Consider the following 25,332-nt stretch of genomic DNA (forward strand, 5'->3'; position numbering starts at 1 on the left):
GGTCCGAAATGGTTTGTCGATGATGGTAATGTCCAAGATGGTGAGGCCCCGGGTGATCACCAGATCCAGGGGGTGGCCATGGACGTGGGTGGGGAGTGGATGAGGAGGGAGAGGTTAAGGGAAGAGAGGAGGGAGGAGAAGTCGGCAGAGGTAGAGCAGGAGGGGGTGAAGTGGAGGTTGAAGTCGTCTAAGATTAGGAGGTGTTCAGAGCAGAGGGAGAGGGAAGATAGGAGGGTGAAGGTGTCTGAGAGGAAGGTGAGGGAAGGCTTGGGGGGATGGTAAACAAGGAGGATTTTGAGGGAAAGCCTGGAGGGATCATAGAGGGTTAGGTGTTCAAAGGAGGGGAAGGTTCCAGAGGAATAAGGGGAAAGGCTGAGGGGGGACCAGGAGATAAGAGCCACACCACCACCATGGCGATTAGGCCATGGGGTTTGGTGAAAGGTGTAACCCCAGCTCCGACCGCCTCATCATCCTAGGCGACTTCAACCTTCACTTCACCCCCTCCTGCTCCACCTCCTCAGATTTCTCCTTTCTCCTTGTCTCTCAACCTCTCCCCCCACATCCTCTCTGCTACCCACCCTCACGGTCACCTTCTCGACATGGTGATCACCCAGGGCCTCAGTGTCTCGGATGTCACTATCACTGACAAGGTCATCTCTGACCACTATTTTGTCTCCCTCAACTCCTATATCCCTCTCCCCACTGCCTCCAAACCTACTACCATCTTCTACCGCCCATGGAAGAAGATCTGCCCACAGTCCCTCTCCGCTGCCCTGGAGTCCTCCGAACTCCTCCCCCTCTGGCCCACCTCTCGCACCAACCCACTCGCTGTTCTTACTCTTCTCCACAGCACCCTCTCCACCACACTAATGCCCTTGCCCCCCTCACCTCCTGAACTGCCTTCTATTCCCAATCCTCACCCTGGTTCACCAGCCTCCTCCGCTCGCTTAAGGGCCATGTGTGGGCTGCTGAACGCACTTGGCTCAAATCCGGCCTAATGGTCCACCATCACATCTGGCTGGACCACATCAAAACCTACCACTCTGCTCTCACCTCGGCCATATCGTCCTTCTATTCCAGGTTAATCCTGGAGGCAAAGGGCAACCCCAGGCTCCTGTTCTCCACCACCAACCGGCTCCTCTGTCCTCCCCGCCACGCCTCGCAGATTCGGGGTGTCGTTAAATTATATGCTTGTGTCCATTAAATATTTTAAACTTAATTCAAGAAGTGCGTATTTTAAATTTATTAATATAAACAGGATACTGGCTTTGTCCTCCTGACTTCCAAAGTGCCAATTCTATCACTGTGGCATTGGCTATAAAATACCAAGCTCTGTGACACCACACACTTAGTCAAGCTCCACTGGCTCCCCATCACCGAACGGATCGATTTCAAGATCCTCTCCGACCTGCTTATCTCTTAACCCACAATCCCCCGCTCAACTGTCCGGCCTTCTCCATGTCCCCTGTGCTTTCCATTCCACAATTGGCGGCCTTCGCCATCGGCCAAGGGATAATGTCACGAAACTCTGGAATACTCTTCCTCTATCCCTCCGTGTTTCCCCTTCCTTCCCCATTTTCAGGTTGCTCCTGAAGACCGTCCTATTCGTCTGTGCCTATAGTCACCTTTCTCTACCCCCTTTCATGCTCCGCCACTGTCAAGCGATCTGGGATGCTACCCTGCTTGATGGGCGCTTTATAAATGCAAGTTTTAATTGTTGTTGATTGGAGATGGACTTAACTCTACAGCAAAGTGCAAAGGTTCAGAATGAAATACTACCTTCCAGGAAAAATTTCTGGAAGCAATGAGTTTGTAAAGGTCACATGATCTGTGATGATTCTAAAAATAACTGGACCTGCAGCTGCTTACGTACGTTTGCTGTAATGTTACATAATGTGTTCCAGTAAGTAGGAATGAATCAATGGATTTGAGAAATCTGCTTATCTCAAAGACTGACACTGTATAGGCAAATGTGGAAGTGAGATGATTTATTATCGCATTGTCTTTACTCATCTTTTGAGTGGTAATTGGTGCAGTATTTTTAAAAAATAGCCTAACATAACCTGGTTTAGACTATATTCATTATAACATCAAAGCAATTAATAATCCTTGCATTTGATATAGCACCTTATCACGTCTTCGAGACGTCTCAAAGCGCTTCACAAAATACAAAGTGAATTGACTGTATATTTTGTGGGCGAACCGCGGCAGCCAATTGCGCACAGCAGTGCCAAACCAATTCGAATAGTGTGTGGTTTATACATCAGAGACAAAAATATTTGTAAACTTTTGTCATCTTAAAAAAGGAATCTTCTAACTAACTGACTTGCTCTAAGCAATACTGCTCACAAATGAAAGGAGGAAATCTACCATCCAAATGTTAAAGGAGATTAAACATAACTTATTTATATTAGGTTTGTTTCAATTTGCTTCAAATTGTCACCACTAACAAAAATGAGTATAACCAGCATAACACTAATAATAATAATCCTTGCATTTAATATAGAGCCTTATTACTTGGTTGAGACGTATCAAAGCGCTTCACAGGATTTACTGTAAAGTGGATTGACCCACTGGCGCAACAACAACAAATAACATTTATATGAGGAATAATAATATTATTAATCCTTGCATTTATATACTGTCTTTCACATTGGGAGGACATCTCAAAGTACGTCAAATGATTTACTATAAAGTGTAGTGGTTTTGTATTTTGTAGACAAACACAATTTTTTCAAATGTGCTGACAAGAGTTTCTAAATGTAAATTCTGATGACATTCTTTCTCTGACTTCCCCAATTCTAAACAATAAAAACAAGATTCAAATGTACCAGACAAACATACCCTGCTTTCAGCAGTTCTGACAGAAGAATAACTTTCAACAGTTCTGACTGCAGATTAGCAGGAGAAGCAGAGGTAACCAGAAATGAAGACCCATGTGATGATTTTGCTGCTAGGAATAGTTGTCATCTGGGTGGCTGTTGAAGGTAAGGATCAAATCACATGAGCTGTACCTGGCAAGACTCCTTTCCAAAGCAACAGTTAAAGCAGGTGAATATCTAACATTTAAAGCAGGTCAATATCCACCAAATAATCTACTTCATTCAGGGTTAGACTTCGAATATGAATAACTAAGTGGCATTTCAGTGGCTCGAGTGTAGTACTGCCCTTGGTTCAATCTATCCCACGGGTAGTAGATACAACTGATGAGAAATGACTCTGGATTAGATATTTCATGGGTAGTTATATTTTACAGTAAATCTTTATACTGGCTTCTGAATTAAAAAGGAAACAAGAAAAGCAACCTTGTATTAAATGGTAAGAGATGAGTTAATGAAATTATTGTGTCTTCTCTTTGGTCTGTGATTAATTTAATTACATTGGTGACCATCCTAAAATATTTCATACAATCATAAAACATTTGCAGCACAGTAAACCATTTCAACCCTGGAACTAGTGTTTGAGAGCTGCTTCACAGGATACTGATTAAGTTAAGTCTGTTAGTATCAAATCATAGCTGTATTCAAACGCCAATCTTTTGTGATCAAACTAGAAATGAGCAGAGAAATCTTTTGCTCCATGATCATCCTTATGTCCTATGCAATTATTTCCTCTTTTAGGAAGCCTAGGGCCTGGAATTCAATCAAGATGCAAATGTATTAGAACTACATCTGTGTTTATCCACCCAAGAAGATACCGACATATTGACGTTTTTCCTCGGAACCTCTATTGCAGAAGAATGGAAATCATGTAAGTACTAAAGAAAATATTTTCTTCTGCTGTGCAGTGATAAAGCATTGGATTAAGATGACTATTGAAAATATCACATCTCTAGAGCAATCATATTTTAAATGTCACAATAAAGTTGTCCATGTGGATCATTTTGGGGAGGTTATTGTTGCCATCTGATCCACTAATCCATTTAGGAACATAGGAATTCAACTGGCCACTTATTTTCTAAATTACCATTGTTCACTATCTCTCATTATATACATGCCCTTCAAATCCCTATATATCCATGTCTAATACCCTCTTGAAATTATCATCAATATTTCATGGTTGATTGTGGAACATTACTGTGTGCAAATTGGCTGCTGCATTTGCCGACAAAATGCAGTCACTACCCAATACATTAAATCCTGTGAAGCACTTTGAGGCATTCCCTGAACATGAAAGGCAATATCAAGTGCAAGGGATTTTTTTTTGTACTCTCTGCCTCCCTGAGCAAACTGTACCATACATTCACCATCTTCTTGGAAAACAGTTAAAAGCTAAACTATTTGTTCACATTCCCCCTTCTTAGCTTGATGCTGTGACTAATTTCTGCATTGTAAGTATTCTAGCTCGCCAGTCTCTCCTCGTAGACCAATTTGGTTGATAATCACTCTATACTGTCGGGATTATTTGCCCACATTTTTTGTATCCATTTAGCACAATACAGCCTAATTTTTAAATATACCTTTATTGTTGGGCTTAAAACATGATTGTGTGCATGCTCTTTGTCAGCATTTCCCTTGCATATTATGTTTATATATATATAAATATGTGAAAATTGTCCACCTTTTGGAACAGCAAAATTTCCAGAGACACTTGCTTCAGAGAGCGAACCTATATCATTATTCAATTGCCTCATGATGGTTCAGTTAGATGGAGGAGGTGAAACAAAGGCATTTAAATTTTAGTTTACGAGTATAACCAGAAATGTTTCTGTTTGTGATGTGCTGCAGAATTACTCTAAAGAATAAGAAGGTAGTTTGCATCAATCCGGTGACCCCATGGGTCAAGAAAATTGTTGTCATCCTGAGGTATGTATCCTTTAACATTACTTTTTGTATACTTATGCCCTTCTTATTAATCTAAAGGCATTTAATACTTCTTGCATTAGAATCATAGGAACTAGAGAATTTACGAGATTGTGACAGATTTGTGGAGTGCTGTAGCATATTGGTTAGTGCAATTGCCTCGCAAGCGTGAGAACCTGGGTTTGATTCCTTAGGCAAGTTTCATTAATGCACACACCTATTTACCTATCAGTAAGTCGGAACCGAGTTGTTAGTCGATTGACGGATCCCTTCCCCCAAAAATTGTGGTTACTCAATCCACGACTGTTTGTGGGACACTGCTGTGCGCAAATGGCTGGCGTGTTTCACTCACAAAATATACAATAAATTCACTTTACAGTATATGAAGCGCTTTGAGACATCTCGAAGATGTGATATGGTGCTTTATCAAATGCAACGATTATTGTTTCAATCCAGTTTCCCTTCTCTATATATTTTAAGTATCTATCTTCTATCTGCTTCTATGGCCCATTGAGGCAATTGCTTTAACTAATGATGTGATTGGTATGTGCTTCTCCATCTAAGACTCCATCGCCTGACTCCACTGGCTCCTCATCCCCCAGAGGATCGAGTTCAAGATCCTCGTCCTAACCTTTAAGGCCATCCATGGCATTGCACTCTCCTACCTCTCTGACCTGCTGACTCCCTACCAACCTGCCCGCTACTTCTGTTCATCGGGCTCTGGCCTGCTTCATGTCTCCCGCCTGACCCACCCTACCAATGGTGTCCGGGCTTTCGGCCTCTCTGCCCCCACTCTGGAACTTCATCCCATGGGCCCTTCGCATCACTTCCACCCTCGCATCCTTCAAGGCCGGTCTCAAGACCCTTCTCTTCGACCGTGCCTTTGGTCTCCCTCCCACCTCTCTGCCTTCCCTCACCCCTACCCCACCCCTCCCCCATGCTCGAGCCCCGACTTTGGGATGTTCTCCCGAAGTGAAAGGTGCTCTATAAATGTAATTTTGTTGTTGTTGTAAGACTGCTAGCTGCTAGTTAGAGGATCTATTATCTCTATCTGCCCCCTTTTAAATCAATGAGGAGATTAGCTCCCATTATCTCTCATTTAAGTAATTTATATCTGGTAAAGTGTAAAATAGCCTCAAGGAGCAGGATAATACTTAATTTGGGTCTGTAATTCCTTGCTATCCATGTGTTTATACAGTTTGCATAATAGACACCTATGTGGTGATTTTATTTATCCAGATGAGCAATTGTTCAAATCATAAGTGTACTGTATATATTGCATCAAATTAATTTCACATATTTTCTATTTTAAAACAGTAAACAAAGACAAAATGTACCTTGAAGACCTCTACACAATGAATGTGAAAACATTGCTTCAACAGAATCAATTCCACTGCACACCAGGAGCCATATCTCCATTACTCTACTCCTACTCTTGCATTAAAGCACCAGAAATAGATTATTTTAACCACTTTATACCCTTTAATTAGGATTGCAGCAATCTATGGAATAAGGGTTGTGATTGTGTTGGGGGAGAGATAAGCAGATAACATTGCAGAGATGGAGCAGAAAGTGGATTTGGTCAAGACTGCTTAAACAGATGTTGCAAAAGCAAGTTGTCGTGATCAACCACACAATTTCAATCTTGCAAGAACTGATAATAAAGTATCCTTTTTGGATACTGAGGAAATTTTTTTTCAACTGTACAAACTGTTGTGCATACTCCCTATTCAGCAAAAACATCAAGGCAGCAGTCTGACCAGAGTTGGAATTGCATACACACAACCGCAGATTTGTATCACTGAATAAATTATTCTTCAGACTTGATGTAGACAAATTTAGCTTCATGAGTACCACCAACAGAAATAAAATCAAGACCTCCAGATTTAAGTTACATGGATAAAAACGCTAAAAGGTTTTTCAGGACAATTTCATGCAAGATATTGTTACAATGAAAAGAGCAAATTTTTAAATGGCCATTTATTGCCTACAGTCAGAAAGAAAAAATGCACAGGCAAAAGGGAATAAGTGGACATAATTTAACCCTATACAATATTTGTTAGCAATACCCGACATCCATATGGAAAAATATTTTGTTTTAAAACCCCTTACATAGTAGTACAAGGATAAACACCTCCCACCTGAGCTGCTGAACATTTAAAGACAGTAAGTAGTTACCAGCTTGGTTTGGTTTATTCCCCTTTGCAAAATTAAAGGACTAAAATATCAGTTTTGGGGCATAGGAAGGTACTCAAGTCATTTGAGAAAGTTGAGGTTTTGACCTTGTACTGTAGTAATTCTCAAGAAAAAATTGAGCTGGTGAAAATCTAGCAAGATCATCTATCCTACTACATCAAGAATTGATAAACTTTCTAAATGAACACATTTAACCAATAGGGTGAGTTCAACAAGGAATAACATTACAAAACAACAGCAAAAACAGCATTTTTTTTGCTATTAACCCCATCAACTCAGAATCTATACCAAGCTGATTAAAAATATCTGCCGTGTGCAGTTGGTTGCCGTGTTTCGCCCACAAATGTATAGTCAATTCACTTTACAGTATATTTTGTGAAGCGCTTAGAAGACGTGAATAGCACTATATCAAATGCAAGGATTATTATTATTATTGGTGATAAGTGTGGGGGGGGTGAGAGAGAAAGAATGCAACACCCAAAAGGTCAAGAAAATCCATAATATCTGGTGACCAAAAGATTAAATACAGACACAGTTCACTCATCTCCTATTAACTCAGAATTATTTTCTCCTCAGCAATAAATGCTTAATGGAGGAGGGAAAAAGATGGTCAAAATGCAACAATTGTCTGAACGATTCACATTTAACAGAACAGAGATTATCAACAATACATCCATTGCTACATTTACTGACCACAATCCCTTTACTACATTATGTAAAAGGGTTTGCATACAGAAGTACCATATATCTCAAAGAGTCAGATCACTCACATTTTCAGTACTGTACATGAACAGGTTAATACTTAAAACCCTGTGCAACGTTCCCAAGTTATACAACTAACATCTATTAACTACAGCCCATTTCAAACCTTGTGATTAAAAGTAACCTTATTAATATTTTTATGTTTTTAATGAAATACAAAATTATATGTTCTTGAAAGAATACTTTCTGGAACAGAATCAATCAGTAGAAAAAATAACCAAGAAAGAGTCTGCTTTTTGTGGATTGCAACATAGCAAATGTCAGTAATGACTTCTTAGACTTCCTTTATCCTTGCGAAAGTTTGCTGCAAAACGTTTGACATTTTAAATCTGGAATAAACAGCTGATCAGTGTATAAACACTGGGCCTGCTTAACTCCAAATGCCACTGTTGAGAGATTGAACATTTCTCCATTGCCACTTTTGAAAGATAGAACTTTAATGTGTCTCACCCCATAACTCTTAGTGATTGAATCATTTAAGGATAAGCAAGGCAGAAGTGACTTAAGTCAAACCTTGAATTCAGTTAGATTCGACAGATATGCAGTACATTACCACATCTGGAAGATTGCTCACGTTATGAATTGGAGATGGTTAGAAGTTACATCCAAGCGATAGCCTGTAAAAACCACCACTTTGATTAGGTCACTGTAGGAGTGCTTATATTTAAAAGTTTCAGTCACATAGAGACATTTCCTTTGACCATCTTCAATGTAATGATTATCAGAAACTGCATGAACTGCTCACAATTCAATGCTATATTCTCCACTTCAAAACTTTTTAAGTGTCTCATCAAGATACCCATACTGCATTTCAAGCCGTGCTATCCAACAACAGGTTGTTTTAATGTGAGTGATATGAAACTTCAAAAAGGGGTCCATTCAGCACCTTTTCCATTCCTTCTTAGTATTGAGCTTTGGTTAAGAGCAGTCGATCGGGGGAGTGAAGCACTACTGTACAAGGAATGGGAGTAACTCACACCTAAAAGTGCACAATTCAAAGAAGTGACAAAAAACTTTACACATCCTGCAGACTTTGTTGGTTAAGGTAACACATTTACATCAGAAATAAAAACTAGTGCTGGGAATAAAGCTGGTCTTAGAACTCATTGTGCAATACCTGATTTATGGTGTGGTTTTCAACATGCCACACTCTTTGCAACAAAGATAAACATATAATAGAGCTTATACAAAACTGTTTAAGGATTTTTTGGAAAAATGTTTTAACATAAAATCTCACAAATTTTAACAGATTTATTTTATAGAATTTAAAAGTTGCCTTGAGAGGGATGATCAGGTTTTCTCTGCTTGGATGGGCAGTACAATCAAATGAGGCAAGTCCCTATGAAATAGTGGAATAGAAATTGATCAGAAACACAAGTGGATCTGGATGTGGTTTTTGTTTTGTCGTCTGAAAAAATGGGGCAAAATGGTTATCTCTTCATTTTAATATACAAAATGTTCTCCAAGTACACTGGCTAATTTAATTCAGGAACAATGCAAAGAAAACCTGATAAACACCCTTTTGCAACAGAGTGCTTCAATTAATTTATATTTAAAGCAGATAAAATACTGTATGGAGCTGTTCACAGGAAGTTTTTCCCCAAAAGTTCTATTTTCAATTTCAATTATCAAAAAGAGTAAAACTCAGTAAATGGTCTCCTTTGTAGGTCATGTACAATCATTACAAGTGAATTTGAATTCAAATTTATATAAACATATCTGACAAAATATTGGGAGTGAAGTATGGGAAAGTAATGTCATTCACAGCTATTAAAGACGTGTATGAAGGAAGAAGTTGTCATCATATCGTGAGCAGTGGGGCCATCACTAAGATCTTAAGCTTCTCATGTCCCTGATTTTAAGAAGGTCAGTAAAGCTGAAACTCTTTCATAAAAGTGACGTCTATTCAAAAAAAAAGTAAATGTTTTAGAATTTAATTGGTTTGCCTAATTTCTTACTCATTCTCATTAACTTTCTCTTGCTCCAAAACATATGTTCCCAAAAACGAAAGCAACACCCTGACAAATGTTGAGGGCGATGGAATTAAAGTGCCAACGTAAAGCTTTAGACTTCTGATAGCCTTGATTTGAAGCCAAGAATCCAGACACCCATATAACCGGAAGGCTTTCTAGTATATTCTACAAATAGAATTTACCCATATATATGTATATATATATTTAAATACTATTCTTCTCTTTGATGAAAGATGAACATTACATATTAAACTAAAACATGTTTTATATAATAAATAATATTGCTCTGTTAATTCAAAGAATTTAATTCTGTGGATGGGATCTTTAAATCCATTTTTTTTGGCAGGTAGGTTATACCAATGAACTAGATATATTGCACTTAGCAAAAAGCCATTTCTTTATAAAGTGCAGTAGAGTTTTGTAAGCATTACACAACATCAAAATTAACAAGCATTAGATGGTAATAGCACGCATGAATTCAAGCATGACTTGAATTCACGCCCAAATAATTTCTGATGCGTCACAGTCACCAATTGCTGCATGGTTTTTCATGTGGGAACAAAATGCAAGCCCAAACCAACTTGCTCCACTAAACGCACCTTCTCCTGACCAATCATGGAGCAGGATTGATTGTGGTATGGACTCCAGAGCACCATGCCCTCCTGGCAGAGAAGAGGTTCCAGTTGGCTTACGTAAGGAGAAACATAACGCAAAACACATGATTTTACCAAATACTACTAATTTTCAACCACTTCTTTTTTAAAAAAATCACAGCATTTCTACTGGACAGAGTACATCTTTAGTAATCAGTTTGGGAAGCATGAACACTTTTCCATCCCTGCAAATTAATAAATCAAAGAGGATCTTCCTTACCTGAGACTAAATGCCTGCCTTACACTAGTATGAATAAGGTCAAATAGGACTGAGATGAACCCTTTTGATCTGCGTGTTCTTTAGTACTCAGGATCAGTCAATGAGAGGTATTGATTAACTGTGATAAACACGGTCAGACAACTGAGGTGAGGTTCTGACTGATTATCAAAAGTTGCAAAGAGAAGTCTTTAAGAGATTTAAAGTGATCAATGAAAACATACAGGCAAAGAAATCAAGAGTAACTTACGTGAAGACACCGAATACTTATCTCAAATTGTAAATAAGTCAACACAAGTCTAAAAACAGATATATAAATAGATCTAAGGCAACCAGGGCAGGGACAAAACTCAGGTCATCTGAAGGCAATTTGTCTGTTAATCTTTGGAGAAGTAATCAATGACATTGTATGTTATTGCACATGCAACGCACACAATGGTGCCGTTTCAAAACCAGAGCCAATAGGAAAACCAACAGTTAATACATGGTCGCAGTGTGAGAAAATCTATTTAGACATGTAGAGGACAGAATCTCCAGTGTCTCCAAAGGTTTGAGCAATAAACCTTCAAAAGTAAGTAGGTTTTAATTTGCTCCAGCCCCAGTGGTAATGCTGTGAAATGGTGGAACAGGTGTATTATAAACATACAGAACATATCTAAAAAAGTAAGATTGTTTACAGGCCATACTTCACTCCTTCATACTTTGATTTAGAACTGTACACGTCCATAAAAGCAGGAAGAGCTTCTAGGACTGGTTTCCACTATCTCCTACACGGTAAGTGCACACCGTTTATCAATGATGGCAACAAAAGGTGGAGTTCAAGTTGTATTAACAGTGAAAAATGGTCTGAAGGAATATGAGGGTGAGGACATCCAGTGATACAGTTTTCCACAAGCCACTGAGGATCCAAAGGCCCAAGAACTCCCAGCACATTCATTCGAGTCTTCGAATAGAAAATGTAGTCAATAACACCCTGGATGGAATGAAGTAAAAGGGAAAACAGGTTAAAATGTAAAAGAAAACACAAATACAGTGACCAAATTTAACTTGTACATTTTACATTTAAGTTAGTTACAAATGCATTCTTTTTGGGGGGCAGCCAGGTATCTTGACACATGCAGAAATCCATCACCGTGCTTAAGAAATCAAACAGAGTTTCATGAATCCTACCTATACGGGGAAATTTCCGACATATTTATTGGAATGGAATGAGTACTCTCTCCCTGGAGGGAGGCATCTTGCTTACCTAATTCTGGAGAGTATTAGATGCAGGTCGGCAAGAGCCAAGCCCGGGGACCCCAGAGTGTGAGTTAGATTACTGGTGGAGTCTAGCCAGCTAAAACCACAAGCTTGCCATTGAGAGCACTCTCTGGCAAGCTTTCCTACTGCTCTCTTCTTCTTTCTTTCCAAATCGTGCCTGTGAGCTAGACTAGCTGAACTGTCATTAGCAATGCCCTAGAGTACTGCGGACCTGCCTGGCTCAGGACTGAACAACCAAGACCACCACAGAGGGTTGGCTCGATTCTGACATTCTATTACCAAACACGTCACCTTAGAACCAGTTCAGCTCCAAGTTCACCTCCCAATTCTTTCTTATTAAATTCAAACCCAAATTCATTCTTATTAATGGCAGATAATTATAACCTTCATCAATGATTATGTAGACATTAAGAGCACTATTCCCGTATTTGTTGATGACACTAAAATTACTGTCCAACTGAGTTCCAGAGGAGATGGCAATGCAAGCTATTTTGAACAGGTGGTTCGGTTGTACTGAAAGTGCAGTGTTATGCACTTATGGCTCAAGAATCCCTAATTTGACTACTTTATGGGAGGAGTTTCCCTTAGGACAGTTGGATCAGGATGCCTGAAGGTGAGCACTGATCACACTTTGAAGTATCAACAGTCGGGATAAGCCGTCATAGCAACAACAACAACAAGATTCCATTTATAGAGCGCCTTTCACGTCAGGAGGACGTCCCAAGGCGCTGTACAGTTGGGTCAGGACCCGAGCAGGGGAGAAATGGTCAGGGTGAGGGGAGGGAAGGGAGAGAGCGAGGAGGAGTTAGAGAGTCGAGAGGGGAGCCGAAGGCAGATAGTAGATTCCAAATAGCCAGGGACAACTGTACACATGGATGTATACAGCAGATAGTAGATTACAAATTTAAAGTCTATCTTGAGACTGTTTCATGCTTTGCAACAGCCTCATCTTGAATACTGTGTGCAGTTCTGGGCTCCCTACCCAGTTAAGGATAGAGATACTTGAGAGAGTTTAGAGAGGAGCCACCAGGCTAATTCCGTTGCTTGAAGTGCAACCTTATAGCTAAAAAGCTTGAGGAATGAGGCCTGTTCACAATGTAATGGAAGAGGGATCTCATTGAGGTCCACAAGATCCTGCATGGAATTAATAGAATGGCATGCGACAAATTCTTCACAGGTAACGCCACATGCTTGAGAGAGAAAAAAATTTGATGATGCACCATTTCACCCAAATAGTGATGGATGTCTGGAACAGGTTGTACTGTTTATACAAATAGGATCTTCTTCAAGAGAGAAATCCAGACAGATTTCTTAAAAGAAATGAGCAGCTATAGACTGAGAGTTTAATCTGCCATGTAATGTCCTTTGCAGTGTAATAGGGATTGTTAGCACTGCTCCAATGTTGGTGTTGACTAACCTCTCTCCTGTAGCTCACTTTACTGCCAATAAGTAAACACAGATGAAATTTCCAGGAAAAAAAACGTTTTCCTGAATCAGTGATAAGAGTTTTTTTGCTTTTCTCTGTTTTTTCACCTCCCATATGAGAGGACCAAGTATTAGAACCAGGGAAGTTAGGAAGGCATATATTGTAAGGAGCAGGAGTTGTTTCCAGGGAGTCACCTCAACGGGTCTCTGTGCTTTTTTTTTCATTTTGCCATCTATTTATCTAGATGCCGGACGTTTTAGAACATTTAAGATATGTGGGTTTTGCATTCATTTGTCATAGAATGTGACCGTCTTTTGGCTAACATTAGGAACCCAGTCAGCAATATATTAAAATGGTGTAGTTTTGATGCTTATCTTTGACAAATGGTGCGGTTATGGTAATCTGCTTCAACATACCTTATTTTTAAGTAACACAAAAACAAATGAAGTGTGCAAAATAGATCAGTGTCCAACGGAGTAAATCAAACCCAAAACATAGGAAACCACAACTTACTTTGAAGTCAAAAGTGTAATTTGTGTAAGGCATCAGGCTATTTTCGTACGCACTCTTGAGATGGAAATCATGAGTAATTCTGCCATCAGAAGTTCCATTCTTCCCATTGCAGCTGAATTTCATTAGACACTGGTTGTACCTCAGCTCCTTAAAGTCTTTGTGATTCTGTTCAACACCTCCAGTACTCAAGTATTCCACAACACCTGCACAAACAAGAGGCAATGTGGTGAGCTAGAACACCGCTCTTCAATTACAAGTGTGCAGATCTGCTCTTCCCACATTATAATACAGATGCAGGCATGTCGTCACAACTTGCATTTATATAGCGCCCCTCACGCAGAGTAGCGCTGCAGAAGTGCTTGCCAGTGGCAGAGCACAACGCTGAGCTGGAGGATAGAAATGCATATTTTCAACTCAAAAAAAGCATTCACTTAAAACCCAAATAAAAAAAGTTTTACAAGAACAATGTTTTAATTGCAATATCTTGTCCTTGGTCATCTTACCTGAATTGGGCAGGGAATTGAGATCGGCACACAGCACCAAAGGAATGGAATTAGGGTCTGCAGAAGGGAAACCTGGCCTAAGAGAGTTAGCTGACTTCTCCAGGATGCTTTTGAGTTCAGAGACTATCATCATAGTCTGGATGAGCTTCACATCTGAGTACTCTGGATCCCAGTGCATATGTGCATTGGCCACTAAAATTAGTTGCTTTTCTGTTCCATGAAGTGCCTTTACACCTGAAAATAATACTGCATTTAGAACATGTAATGAGATAAATATCAAATATTTTTATGAAGAAAATTGATTGCAGATTCAACAAAAACAAATTGCATTTATACAGTGTCCTTCACGCTGGGTAGCATCCCGGAGAGGTTTTCTGATTCACAAATGTCAAGATTAATTTTATATACGATAGCATTTTATTGTAGAGCTGGGAGGCCATTATTGTATGCAAAAGTCTGAATACTGTTTCTTCACTGTGACATGAGACAGAAATCTATTGTTTCCCTAATTGCCAGTGAAACAATGCTATTACTACAGCACACAGAGTCTCAAATGTAAAACAACCTCATAACTTGTCTATGGAAGAGCTTTTATTGCGTAGTGCTAGAGAAGGTATCAGTGAAGAAAAGTCTAACTTACTATCACCACTGTTGGATAGTCCTTTAAGAGAAAATTGACAATTAACAAAAGGGCCAATAATAAGGACAGGAAGTATAAAACGAAACTGGGAGTGGGCAAAGTGTGTGGTTATAGTGGTGAATTGATTGTTTGGATTGACAAATAAAGAAGCTTACTAACACACCCTTGATTTGGATTGAGTTATTATACAACCGTCAATCATCAATTCAATAAAATGCAGACAAATAATGTATTTAATAACAAATGACAGACTCAAATCTAGATCTTGGCAAGAGTATTTCACAATTTGGGCTCATGCAACCATTTTTTCGCACTTTTCCCTGGCTATCTGACTAATGGGAGAAATCAGAATCAAACCAATTCTCATCAAACATTCATACAGCAGAGTCTCAATGCAGAGATAATAAGCAGGAATGCAGGCTGATTTTCTTCTCCCTGTTCCAGGGATACTAAAGTCAATAGTAGCACCCCAACTGCTTCGTTGGCTGAAATCATTCGATTCAGCTTGGTGAGGATTTGAAGCTCACAACCTTCCAGTTAGTTAGTTAATTAGTTAGTGTAGCCCAGGGCTATACCAGGTGTACCTTCAAGGCCAGTCTCAAGATCCTCCTCTTCGATCATGCATTCGGTTGCCCTCCCACCTCTCTGCCTTCCCTCACCTCTACCCCACCCCCATGCTCGAGTCCTGAACCCTGACTGTCCAGTGCCTTGGTATGTCCTCCCGACGTGAAAGGCGCTCTATAAATGTAATTTTGTTGTTGTTGTTGCCTTAATCCACTAGGCCACTGGAAGATAGTAGTTAGAAATTTTAACAAATATTTTAAATATAGTTTGTTTTTTCACAGCATTGCAAAGGGCAATTTAAGGATAAGATGTACAGTCCTACCCACTTATCCTTTTATGTTGACATTGAGCTTATATCGACAAAAAAGTGAAGTCGATATAAGTGAGATGTTGACATAAACTCTTCTCTGCACATTAATACTGTAGCTCAGTGGTTAGAGCACTCACTTTGCAAGCGAGAGACTTGGGTTCGATTCCTGGCAGGGTGAAACCTTGGGCAAGTTTCCTTACTCCACACGCCTGATAATAATCCCTCAAGAAAAAAACAATAATAAATCGGTCGCTTCAATCTACTACTGTTTGTGGGACACTGCTGTGCACAATTGGCTGCTGCATTTTCCCCACAAATATAGTCAATTCACTTTACAGTCTATTCTGTGAAGCGCTTTGAGATGTATAGAAGACGTGAAAAGCGCTATATCAAATGCAAGCATTATTATTAGTAGTAGTTTTGTATATAAGTGAATGTTTTTTTGTAAATAAGGTAACTAAATACAAGTAAATAAATGGTTCAGAAATGTTAATTAAACGTAGATCTATTTTTAAAATAAATCAATGAAAATATATATATATACATGGTACAAAATTTTTAATCACAGAATATCTATTGTTCGCTTGTGACCGCCTATGTCAACAAAACTTGAATGATCCCTGACATGTCGAGATAAGTGGGTCGGACTGTATTTCTTTACATAATTAATGACTGGAACAGGTTACTAGAAAAGGTGGTTGAGGTCAGTACACTTTAAAAAGCAGCTTGATGCTGTGATGGGAAAACTGTGGGCGAGTATTCTGGAATAATAAAATCAAATCGCCCAAAGGGACTTTTTCACTTGAACCTCTCTTGTGATCTTAGTTTTTCAAACTTTGTATACCAGTGAGTAATCATTCTTGCTGGCAGTTGACAAAATAGCAGTAGTGACAGAAGTCAAGTCTCTGCTCTTTTGACCAGTGCTTGATAAATAGAATTTGGGAGCCTGAAGACAAGTATATACTTCTGGATCAGGTGGTTCTGGGTTCAATCCCCACTTAGGAACTGGAGGTAGTTGATGAAATTGTTTTTCCGATGCCACATTAGCCAAAACCCTGTCTGCTTGGTTGATAAATGCCTGTCAGCCAAATAATCATAATAAATTGTAAATGGATGAAGATACCCTTGTGTTTATGAGAACAGATTCAAATTAAAACTATTAGTGCCTGGTTTCTCCCACCTGCCCTCAGTATAAACAGGATGCTTAAATTAATTTGGTTACTCTAATCAAGAATCTGCAACTGTATATTTTCACTTCTGTATTTTACAGGAAAAACAAACTTTGCACAAACAGCTTGGTTGGAGTGATTCATCCAATGCTGTGTTTCTTTTGCAACATAGTTCTATAATGCATTCACAAGACTCTTCTATAAATGCTTGCTACTGAATTTTACTAATATCAAATAAATGTGAAAAATTCCAAAACACAACAACTCGCATTTGCAGCTTGATGATGTAATTGGAAGACTGTGGGTGAGTATCCTGGAAAGATTAAATATTGCCTACAGGGTGCTGTGCTCCTTGAAAATTCTGACGATTTGGGTTCCACTGTGATGAAATATTTGATTGCTTTATAACGGAAGTTGAAAACGGTGATGGCAGTGGAATTTCCCACAGAAAAAAAAACAATTCCTACAATCTCCGGAAGTATTACCCTCACCTATACTGACTCACTTACTGTCAGTTGACAAAAGAGCAGCAGTGACAGGTCAAGTCTCTGCTCCCATTTCCAACCTACCCTTCCTGCTAAAGTCCTGTAACGCATTGTTGCGGGTCAACTTCGGTCACACCTCTCCCTCCACTCCCTCCTTGAGCCCCTCCAGTCTGGTTTTCGCCCTGCCCACAGCACAGACAGCGCTTGTCAAAATCACAAACAATGTCCTCTCTATCTGTGACCAGGGCTCCCTCTGCCTCCACCGCCTCTCCTTCGTCATCCACCTTAGTGGGACTGCACTCACATGGTTCGAGTTCTACTTAACCAACTGCCTCCACTTCATCTTGGCAAATGGTTTCTTCTCCCACACCCATCCCGCCAGTCACGTGCGGGGTACCTCAGGGCTCCATCCTTGGCCCCATTCTTTTCCTTATTTACATGCTCCCTCTGGGCGATGTCATCCGCAGACACGGGGTAAAACTTCCACGTGTTTGCGGATGACAAACAAATCTACTTTGCCTCCTCCAGCAGCGACTCCAGGTCCGCAAATGTTCTATCAGTTTTTCTGGCAGAAATCAGGGCCTGAATGAGTGCAAACTACCTGCAGCTGAATGTGGACAAGACGGAAGCCATACTACTTTGCTCCCGTCAACATCTTCACTCCTGCAGATCTGAACTCCTCAACCTCCCCAGCCTCCCCCAACGAATCACCAAACCAGCGTACAATCTAAGAGTCCGGTTCGATCCCAAGCTTTCCCCACATCTGGTCCGTGACCAGGACCACCTTCCTCCAACTCCGCCACATTGCCCGCCTCCAATCGTACCTTAACCCAAATCCAGCCAAAACCCTTGTGCATGTGTTTGTTACCTCCCGCCTGGATTACTCAAACGCACTCCTCCCATGTATCCCCAGCTCCACTATTCAAAAGATCCATCTCATTCAGAACTCTGCTGCCTGCATACTTACCTGGACCAAACTCCATACCCACATCTCACCAGTTCTGGCTAGGCTCTGCATCATCAAACGGATCAACTTCAAGATACTCACACTCGTTTTCAAATCCCTCACTCCCTACCTCTCCGACCTCCTCACTCCCCAATCCACCACTCCGTGCCTCCGCTCGACTAACACTGGCCTCCTACTTCTCCCTCGCACCCTCCGCTCTACCAATGGAGGTTGAGTATTTATCCTCTATGTTCCAAAACTCTGGCACACTCTCCTTCAATCCCTCTGTCTTTCCCCCCTCTCCACCTTTTCAAGTCCCACCTGAAAACCTTTCTTTTCAACCGTGCTTATGGTCACCTCCCCCAGCACCCACCTGGCTCGGAGTCAGGCTCCGTCACTGTTAAGCGCTCTGAGACACTACCCTGCACGGAGGGCGCTATAAAGTGCGTGTTGTTGTTTGGACCAGTGCTTGATAAATAGAATTTGGAGGCTTGAAGAAGGAGTGGGAGGAGGAAGAATAGGAATGTGGGTATGTGTGTGTGGGTGTTGTGTGTGTTGTGTATGTGTTTAGAGGGTAAGAATAAAAGACAGTGTGGCTTTTAAGATGCACCATAGGAAAGTGCAACAAACATTTTTGGAAAGTCTGACTATTTTTACATTTTAAAATGAAAACAAAACCCAAATAAAACTATAAATTATAGCTTTAGTAATTAGAATAACAAGGGCATTTGTTTTTTTTAAGAAATTGACAATAAACATACCTCCAAACAGATCTTTATGGACCTCCAACAGGACTGCGACGCCAATATTATCTTTCGTCATCACTCGATTCAGCATGGCTTCAGATCCTTCGGAGTTGGCCATTGCTAACTGGTTGAATTCCACACTGTGTTTCTGCACCAGTGTAAATCTGAGGGGAGAGCAAACATATTGCATGAATTGCGCTATGCAGTTCTGAGCACTCTGAGACGCTATCCTGCACGTGAGACGCTATGTAAATGTAAGTTGTTGTTTTTGTATTCAAGCAGAGCTGTGCAAAGCATGAACATTCAGTTGGAGAATAAATCAATGGGTAAACTATCAGTACCTAGGATTAAAAATATGAGCTCCGATTCAAGACGCCATCCGGCGTGAAGGGCACTATATAAATGCAAGTTGTTGTTGTATGTAGATGGGATAATTGGAATTCCATCCCAGAATCCCACTATATTGCCCCCCTTCCCCCATCGACAAAATGCATCTTTTCAACTGCACTTTTTGGACGTCCTCACCCCCCACCACACACATACCCAGCACCCCACTCAACTCTAGCTCCCAGTCAGGTAGTGAAGCGCTTTGAGACATCCACTCACAGAAAGCTGCTATATAAATGTAACTTGCTAATATTGATACACAGTGGGAAGAACTTTCTTAGAATGAGAAAATTGGATTATGCGTTAATAATAATAATATCATATTACATTTGGTGTAGCACCTTTCACGTCAGGAGGAAGTCCTAAAGCACTTCACAGGAAATGCTTTGAGTTTTGGGGGTGAAGTTTGTCAAGAAATTAGTTAAAGAGAAAATTGTTAAGAGTTAATGGTGCTACATTTTACAAATTTGGTATTTTATCAATGTAAAAAAAAATCAAGTGCTCTAGTACTCACATAGGAATGTAGGAATTAGGCCATTCGGCCCCTCGAGCCTGCCCCGCCATTCAATAAGATCATAGCTGATCTTCTAACCTAACTCCATCTGCTCGCCTTATCCCCATATCCCTTAATCCCTCTATCCTTTAGAAATCTATCAATCTCAGTCTTGAATATGTTCAAGGACTGAGCATCTACAGCCTTCTGGGGTAGAGAATTCCATAAATTCACTACCCTCTGAGTGAAGAAGTGTTTCCTCAACTCTGTTCGAAAGGGCTGTCCCTTAATCTTAAGACTGTGACCCCTAGTACTGGATTCTCCTACCAGGGGAAACAGTCTCACACTGTCTACACTGTCAAGCCCCATAAGAATCTTATATGTTTCTGTAAGATCTCCCCTAATTCTATATTCTAGAGAATATAGGCCTAGTTTACTCAACCTATCCTCATAGGTCAACCCCCTCATCCCAGGAACTAATCCAGTGAATCTACACTGCACCCCCTCTAAGGCGAGTGTGTCCTTTCTTAAATAAGGAGACCACAACTGCACACAATACCCTAAGTGCGGTCTCACCAAGGCCCTATACAGTTGCAGCAAGACTTCCCTACTCTTGTATTTTAACCCTTTTGCAATAAACGCCAACAAGCTGTTAGCCCTCCTAGTTGCTTGCTGTATCTGCATACTAACTTTTTGTGACTGGTGTACAAGGACACCCAAATCCCTCTGAACAGTAACACTATCTAGTCTCTCCCCCTCTAGAAAATAATCTGCTTTTCTGTTTTTACTACCTAGGTGAATAACTTCACACTTCCCCACATTATATTCCATCTGCCACCTTCTTGCCCACTCACCGAGCTTATCTAAATCTCTTTGCAATCTTTTTATGTCATCTTCAGATCTTAATCTCCCACCTAGCTTAGTATTATCCGCGAATTTAGATATTTTAAGTTCGATGTCCTCGTCTAGATCATTGATATAGATTGTAAATAGTTGAGGACCAAGCACTGATCCTTGTGGCTCTCCACTACTCACAACCCGCCAATCTGAGAAGGAGCCGTTTATCCCTACTCTCTGTTTTCTTCCCGTTAGCCACTCTTCGATCCATGCTAATATATTGCCTTTAATTCCATGGGCCCTAATCTTGTGTAGCAGCCTTTTATGTGGCACCTTGTTGAATGCCTTCTGAAAATCTAAATATATTACATCTACTGATTCCCCCTATCTAACCTGCTAGTTACATCCTCAAAGAACTCTAAAAGATTTGTTAAGCATGACTTCCCTTTTGTAAAGCCATGTTGACTCTGCCTAATCATGTTATGGTCTTCTAAGTGCCCCACTACAACATCCCTAATTAAGGATTCTAGAATTTTCCCTACCACCGAAGACAGACTGACTGGTCTATAGTACCCCATCTTCTCTCTCCCACCCTTCTTAAATAGTGGTGTTACGTTTGTGATCTTGCAATCAATGAGAACCGTTCCAGAATCCAGAGAAATTTGGAAGATCAAAAACAAGTCATCCACTATCTCAGCAGCCACCTCTTTTAAAACCCTAGAATGCAGGCCATCAGGTCCAGGGGATTTATCATTTTTCAATCCCAACAGTATCACTAGTACTAATTCTTTACTGATGTTAATTTTCCTAAGTTGCAGAACATGAAGACAGAAGCAAAGTATTTGTTTAATGACTCTGCCATGTTTATCCCCCATTATAATTCCTCCTGTCTCTGCCTGTAATGGACCCACATTCACTTTTGATAGTCTCTTCCTCTTTATGTATTTGTAAAAACTCTTACAGTCTGTCTTTATGTTCCTAGCTAGTTTGCCCTCATAATCCATTCTCTCCCTCCTAATCAGTTTATTAGTTTTTCTTTGTTGGTCTCTGAAGCCCTCTGAATCCATGGGTTTACTGCTTTTTTTGGCAGTATTATAGGTCTCTTCTTTTAATTTTACACTTTCCCTAACTGCTCTAGTTAGCCATGGTTGAACCAGGTTTTCCGTGGTATTTTTATTCCTCAAGGGAATATGTGATCACTGGGTATTATGTACTATATCTTTAAAGGTTTGCCATTGCTGGTCTATTGTCATATCCTTTAATCTAATTTCCCAGTCTATTTTAGCTAAATCCTCTCTCATACCTGCAGAGTTGGCTCTATTTAAATTTAAGACCCTTGCTTCAGACTTAACTACATCACTCTCTAACTTAATGCTAAATTCCATCATGTTATGGTCACTCTGCCCTAGAGGAGCCTTAATTTCCAGATTGCTGATTAGCCCTATTTCATTACATAAAACAAGATCTAGGATAGCCTGTCCCCTGGTTGGTTCCTCAGCATATTGATCTAGAAAACTATCTCTAATGCATTGTATAAACTCCTCCTCTAACTTACTTTTGCCAATTTGGTTTTTCCCAATCTATATGAAGATTAAAATCACCCACTATTAGTGTATTTCCTTTGCTACACGTTTCTCTAATTACCTGGTTAATACCCCTCGCAATACAGTGACTGTTGTTCGGGGGTCTATAAACTACTTCCACTAGTGATTTCTGCTATTCTGTTATTTCGTAATTCCACCCATACTGACTCTACATCCTGATTTTCTGATTTAAAATCCTTCCTCTCTACTGTTTTTATCCCATCCTTTATTAGCAGGGCTACCCCCCACCCCCCACCCCGTTTTCCATATTGCCTATCTTTCCTGTATTCCGAATACCCCGGAATATTTAGCTCCCACCTTTGATACCCCTGTAACCACGTCTCAGTAATGGCTACTAGATCATACCCGTTTGTTTCTATTTGTGCCATTAATTTGTCTATCTTATTACGAATGCCTTGTGTGTTCAGATATAGCGCCTTTAACTTTGACTTCTTGCTATTTCCCCTACTCGCTAATGCCCTACTTTCTTTCCAGCGCCTCGGGATGTCCTCCCGACGTGAAAGGCGCTCCATAAATGTAATTTTGTTGTTTGTTGTTATTGTTTGCTGAGTTTCTTGGCCCTTCTTGACACACTCTGTTTATCTCCCTCTCTAATCTGCTCTACCACCGTCATCGTTCTTAGTTTTGCTGGTTTACTTCTAACTGTAACTGTAACCTTCCCTCCCCCCCTTAGAAATTTTTAAAGCTCTGCCGACCTCCCTATTTATTCGTTTTGCCAGGACATTGGTCCCAGCCCGGTTTAGGTGGAGCCCATCTCTATGGAATAGCTCCCTTTTCCCCCAATACTGGTGCCAGTGGCCCTTAAAATGAAACCCCTGCCCTCCGCATCACTCTTTCAGCCACGCATTTAATTCTTTAATATGTTTGTGCCTGTACCAATTTGCACATGGCTCAGGCAGTAATCCCGATATTATTACCTTGGAAGTTCTACTTTTTAATTTCATTCCCAATTCCTTGAACTCCCTCCTCAAGTCGTCCTTACTAGTCCTACCTATATCGTTGGTACCTATGTGGATTACCACAATTGGATCCTCCCCCTCCTGCCTCAAATTCTTCTCCAGCCCCGAAGAGACATCCTTCACCCTGGCTCCAGGAAGGCAACAGAGCTTCATGTCTCCTGGTTGCGGCTGCAGAGAAGTGTGTCTGTCCTCCTGACTGTCTCGTTCCCAATTACAACTAAATTCCGTCTATCACCCCCCCAATTGTGTGGCCTCCTGTATAGAGGTGTTGGGAGTCAGTTTGCCCAACCTCCTCACAGGCTTCCTTGTCCACACAGGTTGCAAGTATCTCATACCTGTTGGACAAGGTTAAAGTTTAGGGCTTCTCCGCCACTCTCTCTGGGATCCCCTTACCTGCTTGATTATCAGTCACCCTGTCCTGTCCCTAACTAGTATCGTAATCTATACGTTCCCTGAGCCTCAGGGGAGTGACTGGCTCCAGCATGAAACTATCCAGGAAGCTCTCAAAATCCCTAATACTGCTCTGAGCTGGAGCTTCCTCAGTTGCAGACACTTGTTGCAGATGAAGTCGCCCGGGCTCAGATTTGCACTCCATCAACTCCCACAGACCTCGCACATCACCTGCCATGCCATTCTCTCTGCTCTCTCTCACTCTGGATTTTAAAAATTTCTTTATAAGTTTTTAAAAAAAAAATTTTTGTTAGTTTTTCGTTAATATTTTTAGTGTTTTTGTAAGTGTTTTGGTTAAGCATGACGTCACACTGATGTCACTTGTCATTTTTCTACAGCTCCCCCGTTCCGCCCCCGCTCTGTCCCGGCTCCGCGCCCCCGTTCTGTCCCGGCTCCGCGCCCCCGCTCTGTCCCGGCTCCGCGCCTCCGCTCTGTCCCGGCTCCGCGCCTCCGCTCTGTCCCGGCTCCGCGCCTCCGCTCTGTCCCGGCTCCGCCCGTCCCCCCGCTCTGTCCCGGCTCCGCCGCTCCCCCCACTCTATCCCAGCTCTGCCTCCCCCGCTCTGTCCCGGCTCCGCCCTCACGATCCAACCAAAAACAGTTCTTGGAATACGTGTGGTAATGAACAGACTGCAGACATTTCCATTTCACTGCATCATTATCCGCTGTTCACAAAGGAGGCCATGATAAGGAACTTTTCATTTGTCCTGACTGCATAGGATGGAAGTGAGGGCAGACTAGCTCAAACAAGGCCATTAAATACCAAATAAATTGAAAACAATCCCCATCTAAATTAATTATTTTTTAAAAAACAATACACGTGTAGTATTTTTGTTAAGATGCTCTGTATTAAATGAATCTCATTGCTGTAGCATACTTCAGATAACTAAGCCAGTATTATTTCCCTGATAAGATCTGAGCCATATTCACATTTAGGATCTTAAAGTGCCACAAAACTCTGGAACTCCATTCCTCAATCCCTCTGTCTTGCCCCCTCTTTGCCTGTCTTCAAATCACACCTGAAGACTTTCTTCAACCTGGCTTCCGTCACCTCCCCTTTCTTTCCAGCTCAGTGTCAACCACACTGCTGTTAAGTGCTCCAAGACACTATTTGTGTGAAGGACACTATAAAATTCAAGTTGATGTTTTTATAACATGCACCACCATCTATTATATGCTTAATGCATATACTCTACTCCACTATATTAGAAACCAAACCAAAACAATCTGAAAGTACATCATTCACACCATCTGAAAGCTCACATTAAAATGTGCAACACAAAGTAAATTTGATAATCTACCACATCTTCTTTCTTGCACAGCATCACCTGCATAAAATACATATTCCAGGAAAAACAATTCACCCACTCAATATCAGGCCAGAATGAGTTGAGAAAAAAGGAAATTTCTGCCAAATAAGTCCAGGACCTGGCTGTTCCT

The 25,332-nt window shown here is 40.8% G+C and overlaps 2 protein-coding genes across 10 annotated transcripts in view; one reads left to right on the forward strand and one right to left on the reverse strand.

Annotated features, from left to right (window-relative positions):
• The first annotated feature begins 2,868 nt into the window (after window positions 1-2,868).
• Window positions 2,869-6,793, forward strand: LOC103180888 (interleukin-8). Its single transcript, XM_007896990.2, has 4 exons — window positions 2,869-2,987; window positions 3,621-3,750; window positions 4,728-4,805; window positions 6,120-6,793. Exons 1-4 carry the CDS (start codon window positions 2,927-2,929, stop codon window positions 6,142-6,144), a joined length of 294 nt encoding a protein of 97 aa, XP_007895181.1. The 5' UTR covers window positions 2,869-2,926; the 3' UTR covers window positions 6,145-6,793.
• A 3,324-nt stretch (window positions 6,794-10,117) lies between these two features.
• cnot6l (CCR4-NOT transcription complex, subunit 6-like) overlaps window positions 10,118-25,332 on the reverse strand; it is a 39,917-nt gene continuing 24,702 nt past the window's right edge. For all 9 annotated transcript variants that reach the window (XM_007896984.2, XM_042340048.1, XM_042340041.1 and 6 more), the window contains exons 9-12: window positions 19,181-19,329; window positions 14,306-14,539; window positions 13,803-14,005; window positions 10,118-11,576 (exon numbers count right to left, since the gene is read on the reverse strand). In XM_007896984.2, the coding sequence (XP_007895175.1) occupies window positions 11,364-11,576; window positions 13,803-14,005; window positions 14,306-14,539; window positions 19,181-19,329 (799 nt within the window). In that variant the 3' untranslated portion in view covers window positions 10,118-11,363. The remainder of the gene's footprint in view (window positions 11,577-13,802; window positions 14,006-14,305; window positions 14,540-19,180; window positions 19,330-25,332) is intronic.

The sequence above is a fragment of the Callorhinchus milii genome, unplaced genomic scaffold (genome assembly GCF_018977255.1).
Source record: "Callorhinchus milii isolate IMCB2004 unplaced genomic scaffold, IMCB_Cmil_1.0 Scaffold1, whole genome shotgun sequence".
Taxonomy (NCBI): domain Eukaryota; kingdom Metazoa; phylum Chordata; class Chondrichthyes; order Chimaeriformes; family Callorhinchidae; genus Callorhinchus; species Callorhinchus milii.

Coding starts and splice junctions, on each gene's coding strand:
- LOC103180888 (XM_007896990.2), top strand. CDS start 2,927: ATGAAGACCCATGTGATGATTTTGCTGCTAGGAATAGTTGTCATCTGG. Junction 3,751..4,727: donor TGCAGAAGAATGGAAATCAT/GTAAGTACTAAA, acceptor GATGTGCTGCAG/AATTACTCTAAAGAATAAGA. Junction 4,806..6,119: donor AAAATTGTTGTCATCCTGAG/GTATGTATCCTT, acceptor ATTTTAAAACAG/TAAACAAAGACAAAATGTAC.